The 23,603-nt window shown below is 45.6% G+C and overlaps 1 protein-coding gene across 3 annotated transcripts in view; it reads left to right on the top strand.

The window, feature by feature from the left end:
• The window catches only part of HDAC7 (histone deacetylase 7), a 706,897-nt gene that overhangs the window by 385,652 nt on the left and 297,642 nt on the right, over positions 1-23,603 (top strand). For 2 of the 3 annotated variants that reach the window (XM_078686533.1, XM_078686525.1), the window contains exons 5-6: positions 15,877-15,992; positions 16,281-16,403. In XM_078686533.1, coding sequence (XP_078542659.1) covers positions 15,877-15,992; positions 16,281-16,403 — 239 coding nt within the window. The remainder of the gene's footprint in view (positions 1-15,876; positions 15,993-16,280; positions 16,404-23,603) is intronic. The other variant, XM_078686538.1, reaches the window with a different exon arrangement.

Here is a 23,603-nt window from a genome sequence, read left to right as displayed (position 1 = left end):
TATAAACTTTAGGTTCAGCCAGGCCTTACTGCAAGCTATGAGGCCATTAGATCTCACTGCTGACTGCAGGTGAGGTCGCCCCCTGCTGCCTACAGTGTTGTCGTTCTGTCCTCAAAACGGGGCAGGCCTACAATGCACCACCAGTAAGTCTGGCCTCACTAATGTCTTATTTCTTTCGGTCTCTATGGCCCATTAAAACGAATGTGCCGGTGTCCCTCCTGCGCCACATCGATGACGTGACTGGTAGCGACAGGTGCCCTGCTCATGCCTCCCAATGATGCTCAGTCCAGATCTGATGCTCTTGATGCTGCGTGCCCTCCTTTCTGCCTGTGTCAAACTCTCAATATATACATTATATGCTTTGTTATTGTGTAGCTAGATTCACTTTATTCATATCATCATAACGGCCCCAAGGCGAGGGGCAGATACACGCAGACACAGTCAGGCACACACACTCTCTCACTCTTATATAACATAGATTACTCATAAGGTATCCCTTCAAAAAGGATTCCTAAAAGAACTCATTTGGAGGCAACAAAGGCAAATCCACACGTTCCCAGATGTGCACTAGTGAGGAATCCCAAGGAAAGAAATGGAACTGACACAGTTAAGAGGGTTAGAAAGAGGTAATATGAATTGGGCTGGGTTTGGGAGAAAGGGGGGCAGACATAAAGCAGATTTGGCACATTCCATACGATGTTTACACGTGGATACGCAATTCCCCCTCATCAGGTACCCAAATAGCTTCTTCTAAATGAAGTGAGCCAGTTCGTTCCAAAGTAAGGTGGTCAGACAGCCGATGCCCACATCCATGTATGACCAGCACAGCTGCAGCATTGCATTCCATAGCTCAGCCCTGCATGACCCCATAACTTCTCCATCGCAGGATCAACACAAGGGGGTGAATCCTGCTAACTGTATCCAATACTCTCTGGCAACTTTAAGCACACCAAGAGCCCACACAATCAAGAGTATAGGCAGGGAGACTATGTGAGGGAGATAGCAGTAATGTTTAGGCTCATCCATAGCTGCTATCTTATCAACGTCGCCAACAACAAGTCTTACTATTGAACCCTTGCTCTAGAACCACAATCTACAATGTAATACTTGCAATATCTCTGCTGCATTGAAACTACTAAAGCATTTAATGCTTCAGCACCACCATTTTTACTATACATTCCTTAGGTCGAGCATTCGAGACCTCTTGTATATACTTTAGTATAAATACTTTAGTATATACTTTAGTATATACTTATGTGTATGTACTTTGTGGGCTCTGGAGATTATCCCTAGGACATGTCTGCTTCCGCTTATAGACTTTTTTTTCTGTTTGACTGCCTCTATTTAACTGTCTTGATGGAAAACAACCAGCAGAGGCCAGTAAAATATTATAATTGCTTTCTGCTGAAGGACTTTCTTTTTTTAATTTTTCTGGCAACTGCCTCTATTTAACTTTCTTGATAGAAAACGACCACCAGAGGTCAGTAAAATACCAGAATCACTTTAGCATTCTCTAGATTCCAGTCCAAATAAATTGCCTTCCACAAGCACCTGTAGACAATAATATATTTTTTTAAATCCTGTATTTTCAGTGATGTGACCATTGAAGGCCTGCTTTTATATTAAAAACAGAGCTTTGGACTATACCACCCGCTGAAAGGCAATATTTCTCTCTATGTGTTCCCATACCTGGTGTGTCACACAGTTTGGTGCTTACTTTCCCTCCATGTTAAAGAACAGTAGATGTTTCAGCACCCAGGACAATGTTCTGCATAGCTATATACATATAAGGTCACAAAGGTGAGACCGATTGCATTGCAAATGCTTGTTCTTGCTCTACTATCATCTAAGAAGAGCTGCACCATCACACCTTAAATGTTCTTTCCTGCTCATATTCCATTCTTTTTATTCATTGTTTTCTCAGTCACTGTAGCTCTGTCCTCTCTCATTCTCGCTCTCTTTTTCACTCTCTTTCCCCTCTGTGGTTGGCTCCCTTTAGTAGGGACCTTCACTCTAGTCAAGTTAAGGGAGGCAGACAGCTAAGATAACCCTGATAACCCCCTTGGTAGCTTGGTGAAAGCAGGCAGGCTTATCTCAGAGGCAATGTGTAACGCATTTGTACATATCACACAGTAGCCCAGTGAAAACACTACAAACGGGGTACACACCAGTTTAGAAAAAATAGCCGATATCTATCTGAATAAAACAAGAACAAAACAACAAAAATCCAACATACACAGGTCAAGATATAATTTTTAACAAGATTACTGTTAAAATATAGCTCCTACAAAACAATAGCTCCACCTGGGGCTATTTTGACATCATGACAGGTACAAATCGGACAGTTTGGTGCTGACCGCAAGTTGCGTGGGCCGGCAATGGAGTCACTTGGACCCTCAGTAACAGTGCTTGGGGAAAAAGAGGAAAAGAAAGACTTTGCTTTGCATGGTGTTGGGGAGGTGAGGCGTCACTGGTGCCAGTGCGACATTAGTTCCTTACTGCTGCACAGGGTAGGTGATGTGGCGCTGGTGGCGATGTGTCGGTTCCTTACAACGGTGCGTTGTCAATGAGGTCCCCTATGTTGATTATCGACTGCGATAATGCAGTTGAGACGCTGACATCGACAGGCATCCTGGCTGTGGTGTAAGTTGGGGGCGGTGCGTTATGCTCTTCAAAAGTGGTGTCCTTGACTTCAATGCAAATAGCTGCGTGGAGTCAGTGTGAAGCCATGTCGTCAGGCAGTTCGGGGCTCAGGTGCAAGTCAAGAAGGTGCATTGTGCACTTTACGAGCGGTCCTCTAGGCTCCGAGGCAGGAGGAGGCATGTGTCTATGTTGCTTTTCTTGAGTTGCAGCACCAGCCACACGATTCCAAGGTCCCAAGACCTGCAGTTGACACCGCTTGACAATCAGGACTCCCAGCAGAGAAGTCCCGGTGATATTAGCAGGATACAGGCGAAGTCTTTGATGGTCCTGAGACTTCTTAGCAGGAGGCCACCGTGCGCAAGCTCTTGGAGAACCTTGGACGCAGGATTCAGAAAGCATAGTCCAGTCCTTTCACTCCCAGGACAGAAGCAGCAGGCCAACCCAATAAAGCAACATGCAGAGTGGAAGTCCCTCCTTCAGCCTCCACTTCTTCTTCCTGGCAGAATGTCCGAAGTCCAGAAGTGTTCTGATTTTGGGGTAACAGAAATCCTAATACTTATACCCCTTTCCGCCTTTGAAGTAGGCAAACTTCAAAGGAAAAGTTTTCGTAGTGCGCAAGACCCTGCCTTTCGATGACCTGGCTCCAGACACACTACAGTGGGGTGGAGACAGCTTAGTATGAGGACAAGCACAGCCCTATTCAGGTGTCAGTGACAACTCCTCTCACCACTCTAGCTCGGAAAGACCCATCAGCCTGGTGATGGGCCATCAGGATATGCAAGGCACAACTCAGTTCCCTTTGTGTGACTGTCTAAAGTGAATGCACAAGAGCCCAACTGTCATCATAACCCAGACATGGGTTCCACAGTCAGACAGAGGCACAGAATGGTTAAGCAAGAAAATGCCCACTTTCTAAAAATGGCACTTTCAAACACACAATTTAAAAACCAACTTCACCAAAAGATGTATTTCTATATTGTGAGTTCAGAGACCCCAAACACCCAAATCTCTATATGCTCTCAATGGGAAATTACTCTTAAAAGATGTTTCAAGGTAATCTCTATGTTATCCTACAGGAGAGATAGTCCTTGCTATTTTGAAAAACAAAGTAAGCCAATCCAAAAATTCTTTATTTCGGCCTCATGGGCCATAAAAGAAACAATAAAAATACATACAGATAAAAGACAATATATACAATAAAAACCAACTGGACCTGCAGTGTTTAGAGAAGCGTGGTAAAATAGATTAAACAAACATTTTCTTTCTTATTATCCATGCTGCCATTAGGAATTTGGAAACCGCAAACACAATGTGGCCCAGGGTATTAGTTTTCAGCACCCTGTAGGCTTGTAAGTAGTTACTGAAGCCCAGATTCCGACAAAGAGGGGCTAACCAGCGCCTCCTCGGGCTCCCGTAGGCATGGCAACAAAACATTATGTGCAAGTCATCTTCTTCCTTAACTTTACAGCATGGGCAGAGCTTGTCGCCCCCTAGCGACCACTTATGGGTAAAAACTTTAGTAGGGAGCGTACCAAACCTCCATTGCAGGAACAGTTTCCTCGCCAAAAGAGGGTAGATAAAATCCATAAAAGGTTCAAAAACAAAAGAATTTTTGGAAACAATAAAACATCCTGTCAGGGTGCCACTATCATATGCACTGTCCATATCAGCAAGGGTTTTGTTCTTGTAAAGCTGTGCCAGGGTTTTGCGCGGAATCCTTCTACATCCCTGAGCTGGGTCATCCCATAGGTCTGGCAAGTTCAAGCTGGAACATTCCGATTTGATAAGTGCCAGCCAAGGGATCTTACCATTTACATCCAGCCTCAAGACATGTATGAGATCCTGCCTATAGTGGTGCAACTCCTCAGTGGACCATAGCCGATGCCAATACTTGACCGGTTTCGACCGCAAGTCCTCTGCGATTGACGGGAGACCCAGGTCAAGTCTTAGGGGGAGGAGTGGTGTACCCTGCGGAAGAGCAAGAAGACGTCTAAGGAAACAATTTTCCACCCCTGCCATGACCTTCCCAGCTTCATGGCCCCACAGCTCACTGCCATACAAGGCAGCCGCCTTCGCCTGAGTCCTATACATTTCTAAGGCCGGGCTGACAGGCTTGAAGGTGGACTTATTAGATACCCTCAGGAGTGCGCCCGAAAGCTGGGAGAGTTTCAGCCTAGATCTCGCCACCTGGGAATCCCAAGTCAGATTTTCTTGAAGTGAGACCCCCAGGTATGTAAAGGTAGAAACCCTTTCCAGACTGGTTCCCTCGAGTTTTGGGTTGGGTCTGGTCTTGGTCGGAGGGTTGAAGATCATGAACTTAGTTTTTTCTGTGTTCACCTCCAACCCGTGTTGTCTGCAAAAGTGACCAAAACCATCCACAATCCTCTGAATCCCCATGGGGGATTTGGAAAGAAGGAGGGTATCATCGGCAAACATAATTGCCGGGACCCTCCTTCCTGCCAAAACCGGGGCATCATTGTCCCCGACAGCGTCAAGGTGTTGAATGACGCTGTTGATGTACAGACAGAACAGTGTCGGAGCCAGAACACAGCCCTGTCTGACACCTCGGCGGACCGGGAATTTGCCCGAGGGCTTGCCATCCCTCCCACACCTTACTACCGCAAAGTTGTTCTCATGCAGTCTAATGATGATTCTAAGGAGGTGGGGGGGGACTCCTAGCTTCTGCAGAACCTCCCATAACTTCCCCCTCGGGACGAGGTCAAAGGCTGACCTCAGATCCACGAAGACCATGTACAGTCGGCCTCCCTCTAACGTAACCGTCTTCCAGTACAGAAGAAGGAGGCGAAAGATTTGATCCATGGTCGACGTGTTCTTTCTGAAGCCAGCCTGTAAAGGGCTCAAGATGTCATTGGCCTCGACCCAATCTAGGAGATGGTCCAAAATGAGGCGCGCAAAGATCTTTTGAGGCACATCTATGAGGCTTATAGGCCTGTAATTGGAAGGGAGCAGAGTAGAGCCCTTCTTGTGGATGGGCACAATCTCTGCCCCCAACCACGACCCAGGGATCGCCATACCTCCAAGAATGGCATTGAATAGAACAAGAAGGTATGGACCCCAGATATCCGGGTGATGCCTAAATAGATCCCCGGGTAGCCTATCCAGGCCTGGCGCCTTCCCCACTGCTAGACGTTCTATGGCAAGCTCCACTTCCCCCAGGGATAATTCCATTCCGGACTCCTCAGTACCCAGTTGCATCTCCTCGGCCGGGCAGGAACTGGTATCTAGGTAGAGAGCCCCAAAATGGGACTCCCATACTGCAGGGGCTATGTTAGGCTCAATCGCTTTACTAAGATTCCCTGACCCATTATTTATGAGTGCCCAAAACTGCCGGGGATCCCTGGATTTGAGGGCCTCATAGAGGTCCTGCCAGTACTTCCAATCCCACTCGGTCCTTGCAGCCACCAGCACTGATTTATGGTGGTTCCTCAGGTCACGCACTTTGGCCTTATCTGACCCCTCTTTTATGGCTGCAATAAGGTCAGATTTTGCTGACCTGCAGTCTGGAGTATACCAAGTGGGAACAGGAGTCCTTTTCTTTCGAATTGGGACCTCCGGATGAAATACCTCGGCCAAGTCCCTCACTAAAGCCTGGTGAATGTTTCCCAGTTTCTCAGAGTACTCAGCGGTTCTAGGTTCATTCAGGAGGGTCTCAACCTCCATGAGACTTGGGAGCGCCAGCTCGTAAAGTTTCTTAATTGACTCCTCCGAATTTACAAGCTTCCCCCACTTAACTCGGCGCCTATTTGTGGTCAGGAGCAGATCCCCCGTATCAGCACCTTGGCCAGCTGGGGATAAGTCCGTCAAGGGCGAAGGGCACAGAATATTTAAACAGAGAGCGTTATGGTCGCTGTCTGTCCTCTTGATAACCCTAAAGTCCCGCACTTTGGGCCAGAGTGAAATATCCACCATGATGTAATCTAGCCTCGACTCGTGGCCCCTCCTGTTGAATGTACACATCGAGGGGGTATCGGAAGGAGTACGACCGTTACACGCCCTCAGCGCGCCATTCAAAGTAAGGGACATGAGCTGTAAGGCTAGAGGGGACCAGGCTTTAGGGTGAGGGGAAGAAGAGGGTGGAACCCCCCAATGGTCGTCCTCGGCCGTAAGGGCACCATCGAGTAAACCTTCCAGGGGTTCAAAGTGGCAATTGAAGTCCCCTCCAAGTACCACCTTGCATTCACCCGGAAGTTGACCCAGGAAGGAAGCTAGATCATTTAAGGTAGGTGATTCACTTGACGAGGCAACCGGGCGCGAGTAAACGTTGACAATGACCCACGGAGTTTTACCAGGCCAAGTGAGCCGCACACACTGGATGTCCTGCGAACACGTATGTACCCGTTCCGCCTGACACCCAGTGTGACTCGCAATCCAGATTGCCAACCCACCAGATGGCCTCCCCCTCCCAGCCCATGTGGCAGGGATTTCAAAGACCTCAAACCCTCTCCTGCTCTGAGCGACCCTCGCCCAGGTCTCCTGAAGGAGAACAATGTCACATACACCCACCAGGGAGTCCCATTCAGGGGAGCCCTCCTTGTTCGCTATTCCTGCCACATTCCAGGAGAGGATTCTCAATCCTGGGTCAAGTGGCAGGCTGCCCTTAGCTCCAGCATGAGATTGCAGGATAGCGTTGGATGAACCGACGTCAGAGGCGCCGGTTCCGCCGACAGTGATGACGGCGCGGCCATCCAGCTCTGCTGCCCCTGCTTGATGATGAATGTGAACTAGCCCGGTGTTAGGTGGGGGACTCAGTTGGCACAGATAATCAATCGTATCAGCCCCTCGCTCATTAGCATCCTGGAACCGGGTTAGTTCCGACATGGGGATCACACCCAAACCCGCGTGGCTTTGCGCCCCATCCACCCCATTTTCATGTCCAGACAAGATTGGCCTAGTTTGTGGTCAATCAACCTGGTCCAGACAGGAAAACCTGTTATGATGGGTGAAGTTTACCTGAGCAGTTGGCAAGGAGGGCCTTGGTCTGTAACGGGAACCATCTACGGCAAAGCCCACCCTGGTCCATCCTTTCTCACTCCCTCCCACCGTATTGCTACCACTAGGATAGAAATAAGAAAGGGGTACAAGATCGATTGTGGACTTATCTGGCCTTACAAGCCAGTTGCAGATGTAATTAGCAACATGCGGGCTCCTAAAACTTAAAACGATACAATCCCCTGACCTGTTCTTTTTGGTAGGGCCTATCCACGGGATCCTCCTTACCATCAGAACCTCACCCCTCAAATTTGGGGGCAACGGCCTATTGATGCTGAGCCAGCTTATAACCTTATTGCGTAGGGAGTCTTGGGACTCCCTAACACCACCAGCTAGCTCAGGAACTCCCAACATGATTGCCGTGTATGGGACAGCCTCTGGGGGCAGATTAACCTCCCTGCGTCTATCTAGGGGAGGGACACAACCATCACTTCGGGAGTTTGTAGGACCCACTGTCGCCCTTGTCTGCGGCACAGGGGGTGGCTTAGATCTCCTGGGTGCCGGAACAGGGGGCCCAGGCACTGAAGGTAGCAAAGTGCGCGTCTGTGAAGTAGACACACCATTTGCTCCAGGCAATGCCCTGCTTGAAGCCTGCAGTGATGCAGAAGGAGGTAGACTGTCCCCAGATGGTTTCCCGGTGGCTACAGGGACATTTGGAGCTACGTCAGGGCTACTCCTAATAGGAATTTTTCCCCGGGACTGAAGTAAGTTCTCTATAGCCTCTAGTCTAGCTAAAATGGGGGTTAACAGGTTCTTAATAGTGGCTGTGAGGGAATTTATTACTGCATCTGAACTATTAGATGATAGCCCACCAAAGATAAATGGGCCCGCCACCACTGGTGATAACACGGGAGCTGGCGAGGCCCCAAGATCCGACCCAGAACCAGGTGAAATAAGCTCAGGGGAGACCGAAATGTCTGTACTGTCTTCAAGTGTTGATTCAGATGCAACAAATTTTGCCCTTTTTGCCCTCTTTAATTCGACTGGCCTTTTCCTTTTTAAGGGCTGGGTCACCCCACTGTCAACAGGAACTGTTGTCAAAACCACTTGACCCGCTTCCAGCGTGGTTAAACCCATACTATCCAGAACAGCAGAGTGGTCGGAAGTCCCCGCTGGCCGTGGGGAGTCACGATCCCTCTGCGTAACCGGAGTTCTTAGCTGCCGGAGTACCGACTCGATAGTCTGGTCGATACTGTCCAGCAGAGACAAATGGGTAGCGTCCGTAGTGATGGGTGTGCTAGCATCATTTGAGGCAGATTCCTCAAGGTCCAAGAACACACTTTCGGGACCCGTCTCAAGGTGCGAGTCCGTGGATAAGTGACACTTGCTGATTTGGGAAGTCGCCTTGGGGAAAAATTTTTCCAAAGTGCTTGTGCCATGTTGTACCGACTTACTCCTTAGAGCTCTGGATGCCATAACGAAGTAATTAAGTAAATGGGGTGCAAATTAGCGGGGGCGTTAGAGGAGTGGCCCGGTCCGGTCTCTCCCGGCCTAAAACGGCCCGCTCTTTGCCCGGTCTTCGCCCCGGTGACCGCCCCGCGCGCGTCCCGCTGCGCGTCTGAGGCGATTCTCCTAAGTATAACAGGGGGGCGTGGCACTGGGAGGGGGCGCGAGGCGCGGCGGGAAGAGGAACCAGCTGGCGCTGCCAGATGGACTGCTGGTCCTCGCAGTCCCGCTCGCCTCCGCCTCTCACCTCCGCTGCGGCCGGTCGGTCCAAACAACAGGAATCAGCAGGAATCCCCAAGGTATGAGCGCCCAATCACTCCTGGTGCAAGGGAAGCAGGCAGCAGTTCACACTCCTAGCGCGAGCGGCTCCCGCGCAGCGGGGGCCGCGAGGAGTAAAGTACACCTTCAGGCAGGGGGGCGTGGCACTGGGAGGGGGCGCGAGGCGCGGCGGGAAGAGGAACCAGCTGGCGCTGCCAGATGGACTGCTGGTCCTCGCAGTCCCGCTCGCCTCCGCCTCTCACCTCCGCTGCGGCCGGTCGGTCCAAACAACAGGAATCAGCAGGAATCCCCAAGGTATGAGCGCCCAATCACTCCTGGTGCAAGGGAAGCAGGCAGCAGTTCACACTCCTAGCACGAGCGGCAAGTAAGCAGTATTTCACTGTTAGGACATGTAAAACACACCATGACATGCCCTAAATTTTTAAAAACACTGCACCCTGCCCTTGGGGCTGCCTAGGGGATACCTTTGGGATGACTTACGTGTAGCAAAAGGGAATGTTTGGGCCTGGCAAATGGGCAAACTTGCCAGGTCAAATTGGCAGTTTAACACTGCACTCACAGACACTGCAGTGGCAGGTCTGAGACATGTTGGCAGGGTTACTCATGTGAGTGGCACAATCAGTGCTGCAGGCTCACTAGTAGCATTTAATTTACAGGCCCTGGGCATTCCTTAAGCACTTCACTAGGGACGTACCAGTAAATCAAATATGCCAAACATGGATAAACCAATCACCAATACAATTTACACAGGGAGCTCTTGCACTTTAGCACTGGTCAGCAGTGGAAAAGTGCTCAGAGACCTAATACCAGCAAAATGGAATGCAGCACAGAGTTAACAAACATTTGTAGTGCAATAGGTCTCACATTTGGGAGAGTTTGAGCTATTGGCATTGTAAATGACAATGCCTTTTATTTATGTGTTGGTTTTCAAAACAGATAAATAAAAGGCATTATCATTTACAATGCCAATAGCTACAACTCTCGCAAATGCGAGACCTATTGCATTGCAAATACTTATTCACATATTCCCTTTACTCTTTGAGTTCTGAGGAGGAATGTAATTCCTCTAACTCTCGACCTTCAGTTGTCATCATTTATGCAGTGCACACAGAAAGCAAATTGTCTCTAGTCCTTCGAATACTAGATTAAATTATCTGAATAACACTTAAATATCAATTTTGGGTGATGAAAGACTGAAGCATCTCTGTTAGGAATCAAACATGACATATGCAGGCTGAACATAACGCTTTGCAGCTTGCGCATAACCCACTGAGGTATCCTGCTTTGCCATTGCCGACAACAGGTAGCAGGTGCACCTCCTATCACAACCCTTTTTGAGCTACTTGCGAATCACAGTGGCCTCCTACATGGAGGTCAGCTAGACTTCTACACCTCCATCATACTCCATCAGGATGAGGGAGCGGATCCTTGCCTACATGACAGCTATCATTTTCTCTTTGCAGTATGAAACTTTGGCTCGAGATATGGCCTTTGATCGTTTTCTTTCACAGTCTTTCTGCAGCTATGCCTGTCTGCTGCTACCCCTTTCCCTCCAGCTTCTATGTTGGCAGCCGCCTGAATGCCCCTGGCACATGGAGCCAGTGAGGAGTTAACATTATGTTACTGGAGACGTTCATAGGACCCGGACCCCCCAGGTTGCTCCCGGCCCCGCCCCCATCCAAACCCACAAATCAATACTTGACAACCAGAGATGCGGGTAAAAGAGGCCATGTTTATTACAAACCATCACACAAACATGACAATATATAATTAATACAATTCCATACGATATGGATTTAACAAATTCAATCGCTAAACAATATTTACATTTCAGTTGATCATAAAATCATAATCCATCAGCAAGTCTGACAGAGCTCAATTTATCTACACCAAGAATGTTGTCTATTGCTCCAGCACTAAGGGGCCTTCAGGCTTGCGTCCCCCAACCAACTGAGATCCACGCAAGGTGCAACCCACCTGTGTCCTTGAGAGGTGAGCCCCTGCCATCTGGTCCTTGAGCGCCACCTGAGGGGACCACCCCTCCACCACCAGGCTGCCCATCATGGCTTGTAGGGAATAACCAGGAGCGAAAGCCCCATGCCCTAGTTTGTAAACTGGCACCCTTGCCCCCAGCCGGTGTCTCCATACTCTCTGGGGCGAGCTTACCGTATCTCCTGCTCAGTGCTGGCCTAGGGAGTATGCACTAGGACTCCACTTAACAATGTAAGGCAATTTATGTGGCCTCCTTACCGTCACCCTCCATTCAACTTCCAACACCTTCCCAAGCTCTACCTCTAGAGATGGGTGGGTGGGAGATTCACAAAGTCCCCTGAACACATAGGTCGGTGCCGGAAGGAAGAGAGGGCGAGTACTTGGGCAAGTTGCCCTAAATAGGCCCCCGTCCTCTCCCACCAACCGCGTTTGCCTCCCCCGGCCAGAAGTGACGTCACAACGATGCCCTGATGCCCCGGAAGTAATTCCTGCTGTAGACGCGCCTGATCACACGATGAGGAGCCATGAGGACATGGCCGTGTTCCCGGGGGGCCGTGTCCTAATGGCGTGCTCCCTTAGAGTCCACGCTTTTCCAATCTTGCCCCGGTCAGCGAAGAAAGCAATTTACAACAAGGTGATAGTGACTGTCCCTAATCCCTGGGCCAGTTGTGCAATCACTCAGCGCCTCCATTAAATTCAATATCTCACACTGAGTGTTTACAAACGACATTTCAGCTTCTCTTTCGCTGCATCTATTTCAGCTAATGGATGATCAGGATTTACACAATGGTTTCCAAATTCATAAACATATTTAAATTGTGCGTGCGTGTTTTTATTTCATAAAACATCCACGTACAGGCATTGAATTTGTGAAAAAGAGGACATCAGTCAGATTTTCTGACTTCTAGTACATGCACCAAGTACACATAGAAAATATGAGTTATTTCAGAATTTTCCTTTGGTTTCTATTTTTCCCAATTGAAAATGCTTTGGCCCCGTCTCATCCCCAGCGAGTCACTTTGATTTACTTTGCAGTAGCTCAACCCCTTGTTAATATCCCTCCCTTTCCACTAAGACGCTATTGGGCCACCTCCACGACCCCCTCGGTACCGCAGAGGACAATTGATGTGTCAAACCGGCGAGATAGAAGGGGCTGCTGAACTCACAATGCTCCTTCATCTTACTCTAGTGACCGCAAGTGCACTCCGTTGAGAGTAAGTGGGATTGTATAATTCACATGGGGAGCTCCATCTTCGAAGACCCGAAATCTAAATAAGTCTTGACAAGGACGTGGCGATATACCCAGAGTAGGAGACTTTAAAATCCAAGCATTTCCAATGCAATAGGTCTTGCATTTATGCGAGGTTGAGCTATTTGCATTGTAAATGACAAAATGCTATTTATTTATGTTTTTGTTTTTAAAACATAAATAAAAGGCATTGTCATTTACAATGCCAGTAGCTTAAACTCGTGTAAATGCGTGACCTATTGCATTGCAAATGCTTGTTTTCTGTTTTTGTAGCACGCTTCTCCTTGGTAAGGGAGCGAAGAGGTGCTGGGATGTAAATCCACACTTGCTGGCCGGCGCTATGCAGAAACAAAAGCATATGTTGAAGCACTGCGCTCACCTCGGCTTTTTAAATCTAATTAAAAGTGGCGCAGTTTATAAATAAATAAAGGCCTGCTCTTGAGGTCAAAGCAGCGCCGTTCATAAATACATAAAACGGCATTAGACATGCTGCATTTGACCAAGCAATGAAAATCCAAAACATGCAGTGTGGCATCTATGAAGCGGCCGCTGTGCTGGTACACGAGCAGAGACAAACCAAAAAATTGTGCCTACATGACTAAATAACAGTACCGTGTAACAACCGAAGTAAAAGGGCCAGTCGCCATGGGAGGTTACAAATGAAGACAAGGCGGTACTAAGGAGTGACTAACAAGTATATTTACGAATCAGGAGCCAACATTTTTACGAAGGACAAGGACACAAGTAATGGAATGGGGCCACTCTTCATCAGGAATAAAATCACAAAACATATTCAATAAAGGAACCTCCTCTCTAGAGAGGGACCTCGCCTCAAAATCCCAAGATACAAAAAACAAAAAAAAACATGGGTGGCACATCCTTCTCTGTTCAAGTTGCCAAAATATGGAACTCTTTAACCCCCAACATAATATCCACGGACATCCACCTTATCTTCAGAAAACTACTCAAGAATTTGCTCTTCCCTACATAAGCACCATACACAAACAGAAATATACAGCATATCCCTCTGTATATAAGCATTTATTTGTACTATAGATATGTATGTATATATGTGTATTGCTTTGTATAAACATGTAGAATAACTAGGTTTTAAATAAATAAATACATTTTTAAGTACAACAACACTTGAAAACCAGAGTTCATATAATGCATCTGTATTTTACATATACTTACTTCTTTCATGCATTTATATAACTTCCATGTACTTGGATCTATATAGTTATTACTTTTCTCCTAAAAAAGCATATTCAATGCTCTACCCTATGTCTCACTCTATACCTATATCAATAGCTTTAATCAACATATACTTCCTTCATTATGCATCTATATACTTTCCATGTACTTATGAATCTATACATTTATGACTTTCTTCTAATTCAGCATATCCAACGCACTACCCTATGCCTGTCTCAATATATCTTCTACCTCAACTCTCTGACTCATCTCAAACCTTGTTCTACTGCTATTTCCAATGCACTATCCTATTCTCACCCTATACCTCGATCAATATATCCTCTACATCCACTCTCTTATTCATCCGAAACCCCATACCACTACTATGATCCCCAAAATAACCCTTTCTAGACTGTCCCCTACTCTACCCCTTCTTGCATCATCTGACACCTCTTTTACTATACCAATCCCCCAAAACAAGCCTTTCTAAACTCTTCCCTCTCCACTCCACATCCATTTTTACTCATCCCAAGCCTCCTCCTACTGCCATGCCCTTCAAATAAAAAGTCTAAATCCTTCACTCTTCTATCCCTCCACTATCCTTTTCAATTAAAATAACAGATAACATGCCCACTTTTCAAATTTCATGTTTCACTATACTAATTCACCACTAATCTTTTATGGGTTCCCAAGTAGCCTGCTACTTACCGAAAAAGCGTTTCAACGCCTCATCAGGGGTAGCAAGCACTATATAAATGCAAACCTTTTTTCCCTCTTCTATCCCTCCGCTACCCTTCTCTATCCAAATAACTGAATAACATATCCACCACTCAAACTACTTTCATATTTCACTATACTAATTCAACATTAATCCTTTATGGGTTCCGGAGTAAGGTGCTACTCGCCAAAAAAGCACTTCAACAACCCATCAGGGGTAACAAGCGCTATATAAATGCAAACCTTTTTCCCTCTTTTATCCCTCCCCTTCCCTTCTCAGTCCAAATGACTGACTAGCATATCCACCACTCAAATTACTTCCATATTTCACTATGCTAATTCAACACTAATCCTTTATGGGTTCCGTAGTAGGATGCTACTCGCCAAAAAAGTGCTTCAACACTCCATCAGGGTAACAAGTGCTATATAAATGCAAACCCTTTTCCCTCCGCTATCCTTCTCAATCCAAATAACTGACTAATCTATCCACCACTCAAATTACTTTCATATTTCACTATACTAATTTAACACTAATCCTTTATGGGTTTCGGAGTAGCGTGCTACTCTCTAAAAAATGCTTTAACGCCTCAGGGGTAATAAGCGCTATATAAAGGCAATTATAATACAATACAAGTCTATGACAAATATGGGTGGAGAGTGGGCGGGCTTCTATTCCATACTCTGCTACAACAAGTCTCGCAGAGGCGCGCATGCGTGCTGACTCTAGACTCAACCTAAAAATTTGAGGTCAGAAGCAAAAAGATAGGGCAAATCACGGCAAAAGATGCCAGGTCTAACAAACAGATGCAGTATCTCTGCTGCATTTATAGCTTCTGTCATCTTCCAACACCACCAATGTTACTAAGCATTCCTTATGTTTTATTGCCCTACCGTCAACTTCTTGAAGGGCTGCGCCATCACACATTAAATCTTCTATCCTGATCATATTCCATTTCCATTCTTTTTATTTGTCGTTTTCTCGCTCACTGTAGTTTGCCCTCTCTCGTTCTTGCTCTCTTTCTCCTCTGTGGTCGTCTCTCTTTCTCTAAAGCACCTCTTTCTCCTTTTGAATCAATCTCGCTTGTACATCACACTTGTTATAATTCATGTTCCTTGCTTGCTTTTCTCTCCCACGTGGATGTCAATGAACGTGCAAAGTCTGATTCTTACGTGCTCATTCTTACCCATTTCCCCTTTTCTACAGCTGTTTTATGTACATACATTTATACACACAAGGGAAAATGCAAGTGTTGCTTGTTCGAACATAAGATATCACTGTATGAACAATAGTGATATTGGCCTTGTCTTGTTGCACGGGGACTTACATTTTGTCTTTCTACCTCTAGGACCCTGGAGCACGTGGAACCAGAACCACCGCCTCCTAACATACTTACCAGCTTTACAGCTCAGCTCGCAGCTAGCCCCAGTGACATGCCAGAGCACTTCCCTCTACGAAAGACAGGTACAGCACCTGCCGCGGGTTCCTGGGCTAGAGCTCAGCTTATGTTTTCAGTTGATTTATGATTCCTTCAGTGTTCCATAAAAACCCTCTCTCGAGTATGGGGATATAAGCTGTGGACCTAGGAGCAGAACTTGGAGTCCCAGATACTTTGAGGGGCTTCGTGTACACCCATCCCCATAACCAAGCTGTTGCCTCTTAGCAGTGTGGAACGAGGAGGGGGATAAGGCAGCTTTAAGGCAAGTATAGAGGGAGGAACAGTGCAATAATAGGTGTTTGCCCTCTCTTTAGCATCTGAACCCAACCTGAAAGTACGCTACAAACCAAAGAAGTCAGTCGACCGGCGGAAAAACCCCTTGACCCGGAAGGAGAGCGCCCCTCCCGTGCTGAAGAGGAGGCCGCCAGAGACAATCGGTAGGTGGCGCTTCTCTTCTGGGGTCGAAATTCGTTGTACATGTAGTTAGAGGAGGCACTCCAAAGTCACCAGCTGTTGTCAGACCTCTGAACTCAATTATCTTCTTCTCTAACTAAGCTTTATCTTGAAAAGGTCTCCCTAATAAATGAACAGCCAGACGTCGTCTGGAGTGGAGTGATGATGTGTGCTTTTCGCTTTTTGGTCTCTCATTAGTTCTTTTCTCCCAGGACTGGAATGAAACAACTCAAACCTCCTTTGCCTTGTGTATGTAATTTCTGTCATCCCCATGAGGCACAAATGGCAGCTCTGGAGGTTACTCCCAATGTCAGGTCAGGACAATTGAAGCAATAATGTCTTACATTTTTAATTTTTTTTCTGAATTTCATATCCTCCTTGTGGTGAAAGCAGTAAGAGAAGAACCATCCAAAAGTGTGTCAACTAGACAAGAACATATTAGCTGCTGATTCTATCCTTTATAAATGTAAGATTATAAAAGAGTGCACCATCTAGGAAAGTTAGGATTCCCCCCTTTACTTTGGATGATGTCAATGTTTTAAATGAATTACGTGCTACATGGTTTACTGGAATGCACAATTTGTGCCTGTACTTCAGGCTCCACAGAGACTATGTTCTTGGGTAGCGGCTGGAAAGAAGGCTCTGAACAGGTGCATAATGTTTGAAGTTTCAGCTGGGGAAAGGGGTGGATTTTGGGGAAGGAAGAAGGGTAAAGCTCTTGGAACAGATTCAGTCCAACCGCACCAAAAGCCTCCTTCTGTTTTTTACAACCTGAGAACCTCTCGCGACAGCGAGAGAGTACATCATCAAATATTCCTATTACACTGGCGGTCGGGCTGGGCATGCTGCACATTCCGCAGATGGTGGCTTTATGTTGTATGTATTAACAAAGAAGACTAGCTATATATGACTTTTATGGGTTGGACTCTGACTAGTTTTGTCAGTTGGCACCTTGTTGGTGTGTTCATGAAGCCCTCACCCACCAACCGGGTTGGTGGCATGCTTCATCATCGGGCCCACCCAGTAACACCTAGTGTCCACGGGGACTTGGACTAGCTATCTAGTCCTCTCTCTCTCTCTTGATACGCTTTGGCTTTATGTTGTAGCCATTACTGAAAAGAAAATTCCTGCAGCCCGAGTAGGATAGCTATGGGTTGAAAATGAATATGGACCTTTTGTCCACTGAACATTTATCCTAACAGCAAATTTGGACAGTACATGGAGAAATTCTGACTAACTCACCAGAATGTAATCTCATCGCCAGATAAGGTAAAAGGAATGTGCCATATTGGCTGCTTTCTTAGTGACTTACGAGTATGTTATTTAAACAGCACATCTTTTGATAGTTGTAGTTGTGGAAAATGGTAGATAACTGTTTGGGGATTGGAAATGGCCTTCACGCTGCCATGCTCAACCTAAGACTAGGCAGCTATGCATTTTTGTAGGTTTTCTTTTCTCAAGCATCATCACTTTTCAGTACTGGCAAGACCCCAGATACACCAGAAGTGAAGACAACACATGAATGTGGTCCAGGGTCCGGGTTTGGCTATTTTGAGTTGTCACTGTAAACATGGTATGCCTAAGCAATTGATGTACAGCTAATGGGCCTGTCTGATTATCCATTGGCACAGATTGATGCTGGATGGCCAGGCACTGGGTGCCCGCTTCATTCAATAGCAGCAGTTTGGAAAGTAACTGAGCTTCATCAGAGTGCATCATTTAGATTGAGCCAAACCTGAGAGTTTCTTGAAAGCGGATTTGCTGTTGTGCGTGCTTCTGAGTAGTGATTGAATGTTTGTTACTTAATAAAATGCCACTACAATCAACCAGGGAATGTTCCAGATCTAAAAAAAAAATCACACTTGAATTTAAGTTCACAATGTTATTGGCAGCAACCTCCCCAGGTTGTTCTGCAGTGTGTTGCCTTCTTTTCTCCTTACTTGAATCTTGTTTATTGAAAGAAACTTTACTCAAAAGATGTTTCCAAAACACCATATTCTAGTCCCTTTTTATATTCATGGTAACCTTAGTTTAAATGGCAGAGACTTTAAGCTCTTCCCATACACGCCCACCATCTTGTGCGAGCTGAGTGTTCGGTCATATAGAGGGCCTGTTTATCTGTCACAAAAGGGACAAAGTATGTCATGATATGCCGAACACAAATGCTGTTTACTCCTTTTAACTGTGTCCAGTGCTATCCCTGTTTGACTGACCACATTGTATCTTCAGATGGCTTTTCATTTTCCACTCATTCAACTTCCATCTTCAAAAATCAAGGTGTTTTGCTGAAAGACGTCTTCAGTGTTCTGATACGCTAGGGTATGCCACAAATTACCTGTTCACTGGCATGCACTGATATTGTTTACCTTTGATAGGGTGTGCCACAGCACCCTCCTTTGCCACTTTACTCTGTCACTGCTTACAATCTTTCTACCATTGCCTCCTGCGTCTTCATGGAGAAGCCTGGACGTGCCCGGTTTACGCCATCTGTCATTACACGTTAAACACTGAGAATCCTCGAGGGCACAATCAAAGTGTCAGATGTTCCAAACATTGTGACATTTTGGCAGCGCCCAGTCCAAAGCAGATAAGACAACCTGTTACCAGGGCCTGCTGCAACTGGTACCAGGATGCTGAGGTCTGGCACTGAAAGCAGGTATTCGGCTCTGCAAGGAAGCTTCTGAGAGGAAACAATTTACGACTGTAGCTGCTACCTCTCTTCTCTAGCCCTTCAACAGAACCACAGATGTTTTCTCGAAAAGGCAAGATGTACACCGATACCACTATATGTCACCTGTGCAATCCCCTTTCTTTATGTCCATTACTCATTACTGGCATTCAAATTTTCTATGTCCTTCTTTATTCACAGAACGGACTTTTGGAAGATGATCCTTGCAAATGAAACTCAACCATTTTGATATGGAGGTGGTTTCTGGATTGTCAAATCAATATTGTGACACACCTAAAGAGGAGAACTATTACAGTTTACAAACTCTGTGTTCAAAGCTGGATCTTTATCGCTTTGAGCATACAGGAACACACTTAGAAGGCAAAATGAAAGTGAAGTTGTAGGTACTATATTGAACCACCATAATCCCCAAAAGATGACAATAAAGTACACTAGAGTATAATATAGAGAGCTCAGGATGTCCTAATTCTCAAATCAACTCTTTCTGCAGTCGAATTACTTCATGCACATGGTGATAGGTAGGTGGCTCTTTGTTTTTAGGAGCTGAAATGGTTAATAATAAATATATGGAATTCCCATATGCACCTCGGAGGTAACTAAGATCTACTCTCACACAAGTAATGGTACTGTGTGTAGAATTCTGAGGGCCAAGTAGATTGCCTTTCCAGCATATAATACTGCGGTAAAAAGAAGTTGACTTCAACTCATGTCAGTGCAGTCCAGGTATTATAGCCATTACTGGCTGGAGCAATACAGTGATGTATGCAGCTCATTTTAGGTGGGTCGGTCACCTGCTATAACATGAGACAGAAACCGGCTGCCTATTGCCTTTTGCTATCTTGCTTAGCTCCATTTCTGTTGCGTCTGCTTCCAAAGGGTGGTGAACCTCGGATTCCTTCAGGCTTTGGGTTGTCTAGTGCTGAATGCTAGATGGAGTATACATCCATAGTGTAGTGTGCATCTGGTTCCAGACGGAGGGCTGTCCGTGGCAGTTTTCGGTTCTATGTAAAAAGGACCTTCAAAGGGCATAAAGTCTAGTCCCATAGTATAAGGTGAGTCTGGTTGCATAGCATAGCGGGCCTCTGGTTACCAAGCATAAGCTGTTTTTGGTACCACAGGATAAGGATAGGACGTTTTCAGCTATATAAAGTTGGAAGCCCAGGGTACATGCAATTATGGAGTGTGTTTCTGTAGAGTTGTGCAAGTCTACCACCATTGAAAGCGGAGGATCATGTTACATGCAGTCACTGAGTCATTTTCCGTTGTGTAGCACATCTATAGGGTCATTAAGGAAGGAAGCACAGATTACTTACAGTCAGTGTGTTTGTCTCCATAGAGTTGTATGTGCCTAGCATCATTAAGTAGGCTTGTATTGCATACAGTCAGGAAATCCTTTGCCATACATTTGTGTATGTCTCCATAAAGCAGTATATCGCTAGTGTCATTAAGATGTGAGCTGAGATTAGATAGATTCAGAGAGCCTAGTTCCAGAGAGCAGTATATCACTGACGTCGTTGAGATGTGAGCTCGGGTTACATAGAGTCAGGGAGTCTGATTTCATAGAGGCGTCTCTCTGCCATTATTGCATATGGAGGCCCATGTGCCTTATGCTTAAAGGTACAATCCCTCGCTGGATCTGCATCCCAGCTTCTCTTTATGTCTGTGCAGTGTAGCTCACCCCCACAGTAAGGGCAGTGCAGCACCATAGTGAACTAAAATGAACTCGCTCTGTCATGCATAGAAAGTTAGATTTCACTTGAAGGGCCCTATACAGAGGAATATCAGATTGTGACTCTGGTTGCAGTCAGACAGTTTGCATAACACAGATGAAAATGAAATACAATAATGTGACTGAGAATAGATCTGAAAGGTAGGACTACATTCGGTGGTCAAGAATTATGAATGTCGATTCCCAAACTAGTCTGTGTTTATGATTATTAAGATTGATTCCTGTTAAGGCAGACAATGAGTATGTCCAGCTCACAAAAACGGAGAAGCAAACCCTGCTTTCCAGGCAGGATGTATGACATTACAACGCATGCTTTTACATCGCATGCTTTTACATCGCAGTTTTTACAACGCATACCATTACAACGCATATCGCTTTGGGGTGCTGGATAGTGAATAGTTTAATTTACTATTCCAACTCCAGTCCCCGTGGATAGTAGGGAAGGTGTTGGATAGTAAATTAAATCTATTCCCTATCCTAGAGCGCCCCCCAGCGCAATGCGTTGTAATGGTTTGCGTTGTAAAAGTTGCAATGTAAAAGCACTGCGTGGTAAAAGTTGCGTTGTAAAGGATGTTTCCCTTCCAGGCATACCTCTGCACTCTCAGCCTGGCGACAGTTGGTGCATTGGTTTCAAGTTGAGAAATGGAGTTCCAAAAATGAACGATGACGGGCTATGGAAGGCTTGCCATACATTTCTATGAACACTAAGTCGCTGGTTTTAGCTATGTATGTGCAGACAATAATACATTTCACCAAAGGGCTTTTGATGGTAATATGACCGATTGGTTTGGCTGCTTTGTTTATAGAAAATTGCCAAAATAGATCCTTCTAAATCACTCACTCTTTTTATTTCGATATCGGAACCCAAAAGGGATCCTTACAGATTGAATGAGTTATGCCAACCCCAATGACTGCTAGAAAACAGGACCATGCAGCTCAAAGGGGCCTAGAGGTACTTTCAAACGTTCATGGGTGTACCTATCATAGGTGCAGTATGTGCAGTGGCACCGATGCTCAGAGGAGCGAAGGTCCCATTGCTCTCCAATGATGGTTGTTTGTACTCCCTCAGCCTGGAGGAAGTGGCTCTTTGTTTCGTGCTTGCATTAGGAATAACGTCTCTCTTGCTATGCTCCTGTTGACTCTCTGTTGTTTGATGGTCCCTATGCATCTCCATTGTTCTAATCAATATAGCAGTAGAATTAGACACCTGACTCTTGTATTGAATCAAAATGTTAGCTTGAGCCTGGTTTTTGGATCTAACTAAAGTCCCTCCAGAAGCCAGTGCCTACTTTGGGACAGTGGTGGCATCAAACACATGTTAAGTGCCTGACATGGGGCTGATCCCCCAGAGCCTTATCCTTGTAGGCGAGTACATCTATGGGGACTTCTACTCTTTGCTGCACTCTGTAAAAATGCATAATTTACATTTAGACCAATATTATAGATATCAATTTACAACATAAATCAATGCATTCATTGAAAACCAGTGTATTTATTTTACTGCTATGGCTAAAAGCGCTGCTGAAGATCTACTGTTTATAAGTAAAAAGGCAGAGAAGTTCATTGAAAACAATCTCTTGTTGAAGCTATTTCAGGTGTAAGGCGAACATCAAAAAAAGATTTAAAATGTCGCCAATGCAACTTTACGTGTCCCCAAGTCTGCGTTACTGATGAGATTACACATGGCATCATGTATCACATCACAGCTAATACCACAAGTGACGTCACTGATGGACCATGCTCAGGGATGCCTTTTTGCAATTTTGGCAATGTCGACTGGTAATCCTTTGCCTGCACGTTTGTAACCAAGTGTTGCCCATGGAACCCTTGTGGTAATCTGGAAAACAATCCTATCTCCTTTTTTGGTTCTTGGTTGCTGAACCCTAAGGTGAACCAGAAGTCCCATATATTCTGCTCCACTGTGATCCTCATCTCTGCTGCATTCTCATGCTAACTGACAGAGCCGGTGCTCAGACCTGCACTACTTCTCGGATTCTTCATACCAAGCACAACAAGGATGGGGAGAAAATGCTAATCACAAAACAGCCTCAATGGGACTAAATAATTTGTTAGACATGAGCTGTGTAGGGTTAGGTGGACACTTTGAGAGAAGCCAGAAGATCACCCATAAGAACACACTACAGTGCTCTTTTCCAAAGAAGGGATTTCATATCTTGTTTCTGACAATATTATTACAAATATCTTGTGTGTCTTGTTGATGTGAAGCTTAAGGAACCCGTCCCTACTCCTTCTTGGCAATGTAACCTTTTATTGGTTCCTGGGGACAAGATGGCAGCCATGTCTGCTGTGACCTTTTTTAAATCTCCTTGGCCTCTCAATTACCTCGTGGATGTCATTCATAAATATACATTGTATGTACAGGTGTAATGTGGAAGCTGGTGTGGGCAGTGGTGTGTAGTTCATCTTTGACAAATTGTTAATGACATAGGCACCAGCACATTTATTTTCATTTTATTTATAAAGTTTATTCATTCAATTACCTGGCCAATTAATTGATAGCAGGCAGAATGAGTGCTTCCTTTTGCCTTTATTGAAAAACACTCCCTGATGCCAATGCCAAATACCCAAATAGGATTGCTTTAAATATTGTAGGCAGAACGCTTTGCTGAACAGAAGCACTTATTTTGCAATAAATAGTAATGTTGTCATCAGTGGGTCACTTAGATTAGCCTCTCAGTTTTCATTTTCTATGTCTTTCATTGTCAGAACCAAATGATATGGCACCAGTTCCTCTAGTCTTCGGGT

Source organism: Lissotriton helveticus, chromosome 1_1 (assembly GCF_964261635.1).
Source record: "Lissotriton helveticus chromosome 1_1, aLisHel1.1, whole genome shotgun sequence".
Taxonomy (NCBI): domain Eukaryota; kingdom Metazoa; phylum Chordata; class Amphibia; order Caudata; family Salamandridae; genus Lissotriton; species Lissotriton helveticus.
This window is presented reverse-complemented; position numbering and strand designations above follow the sequence as displayed.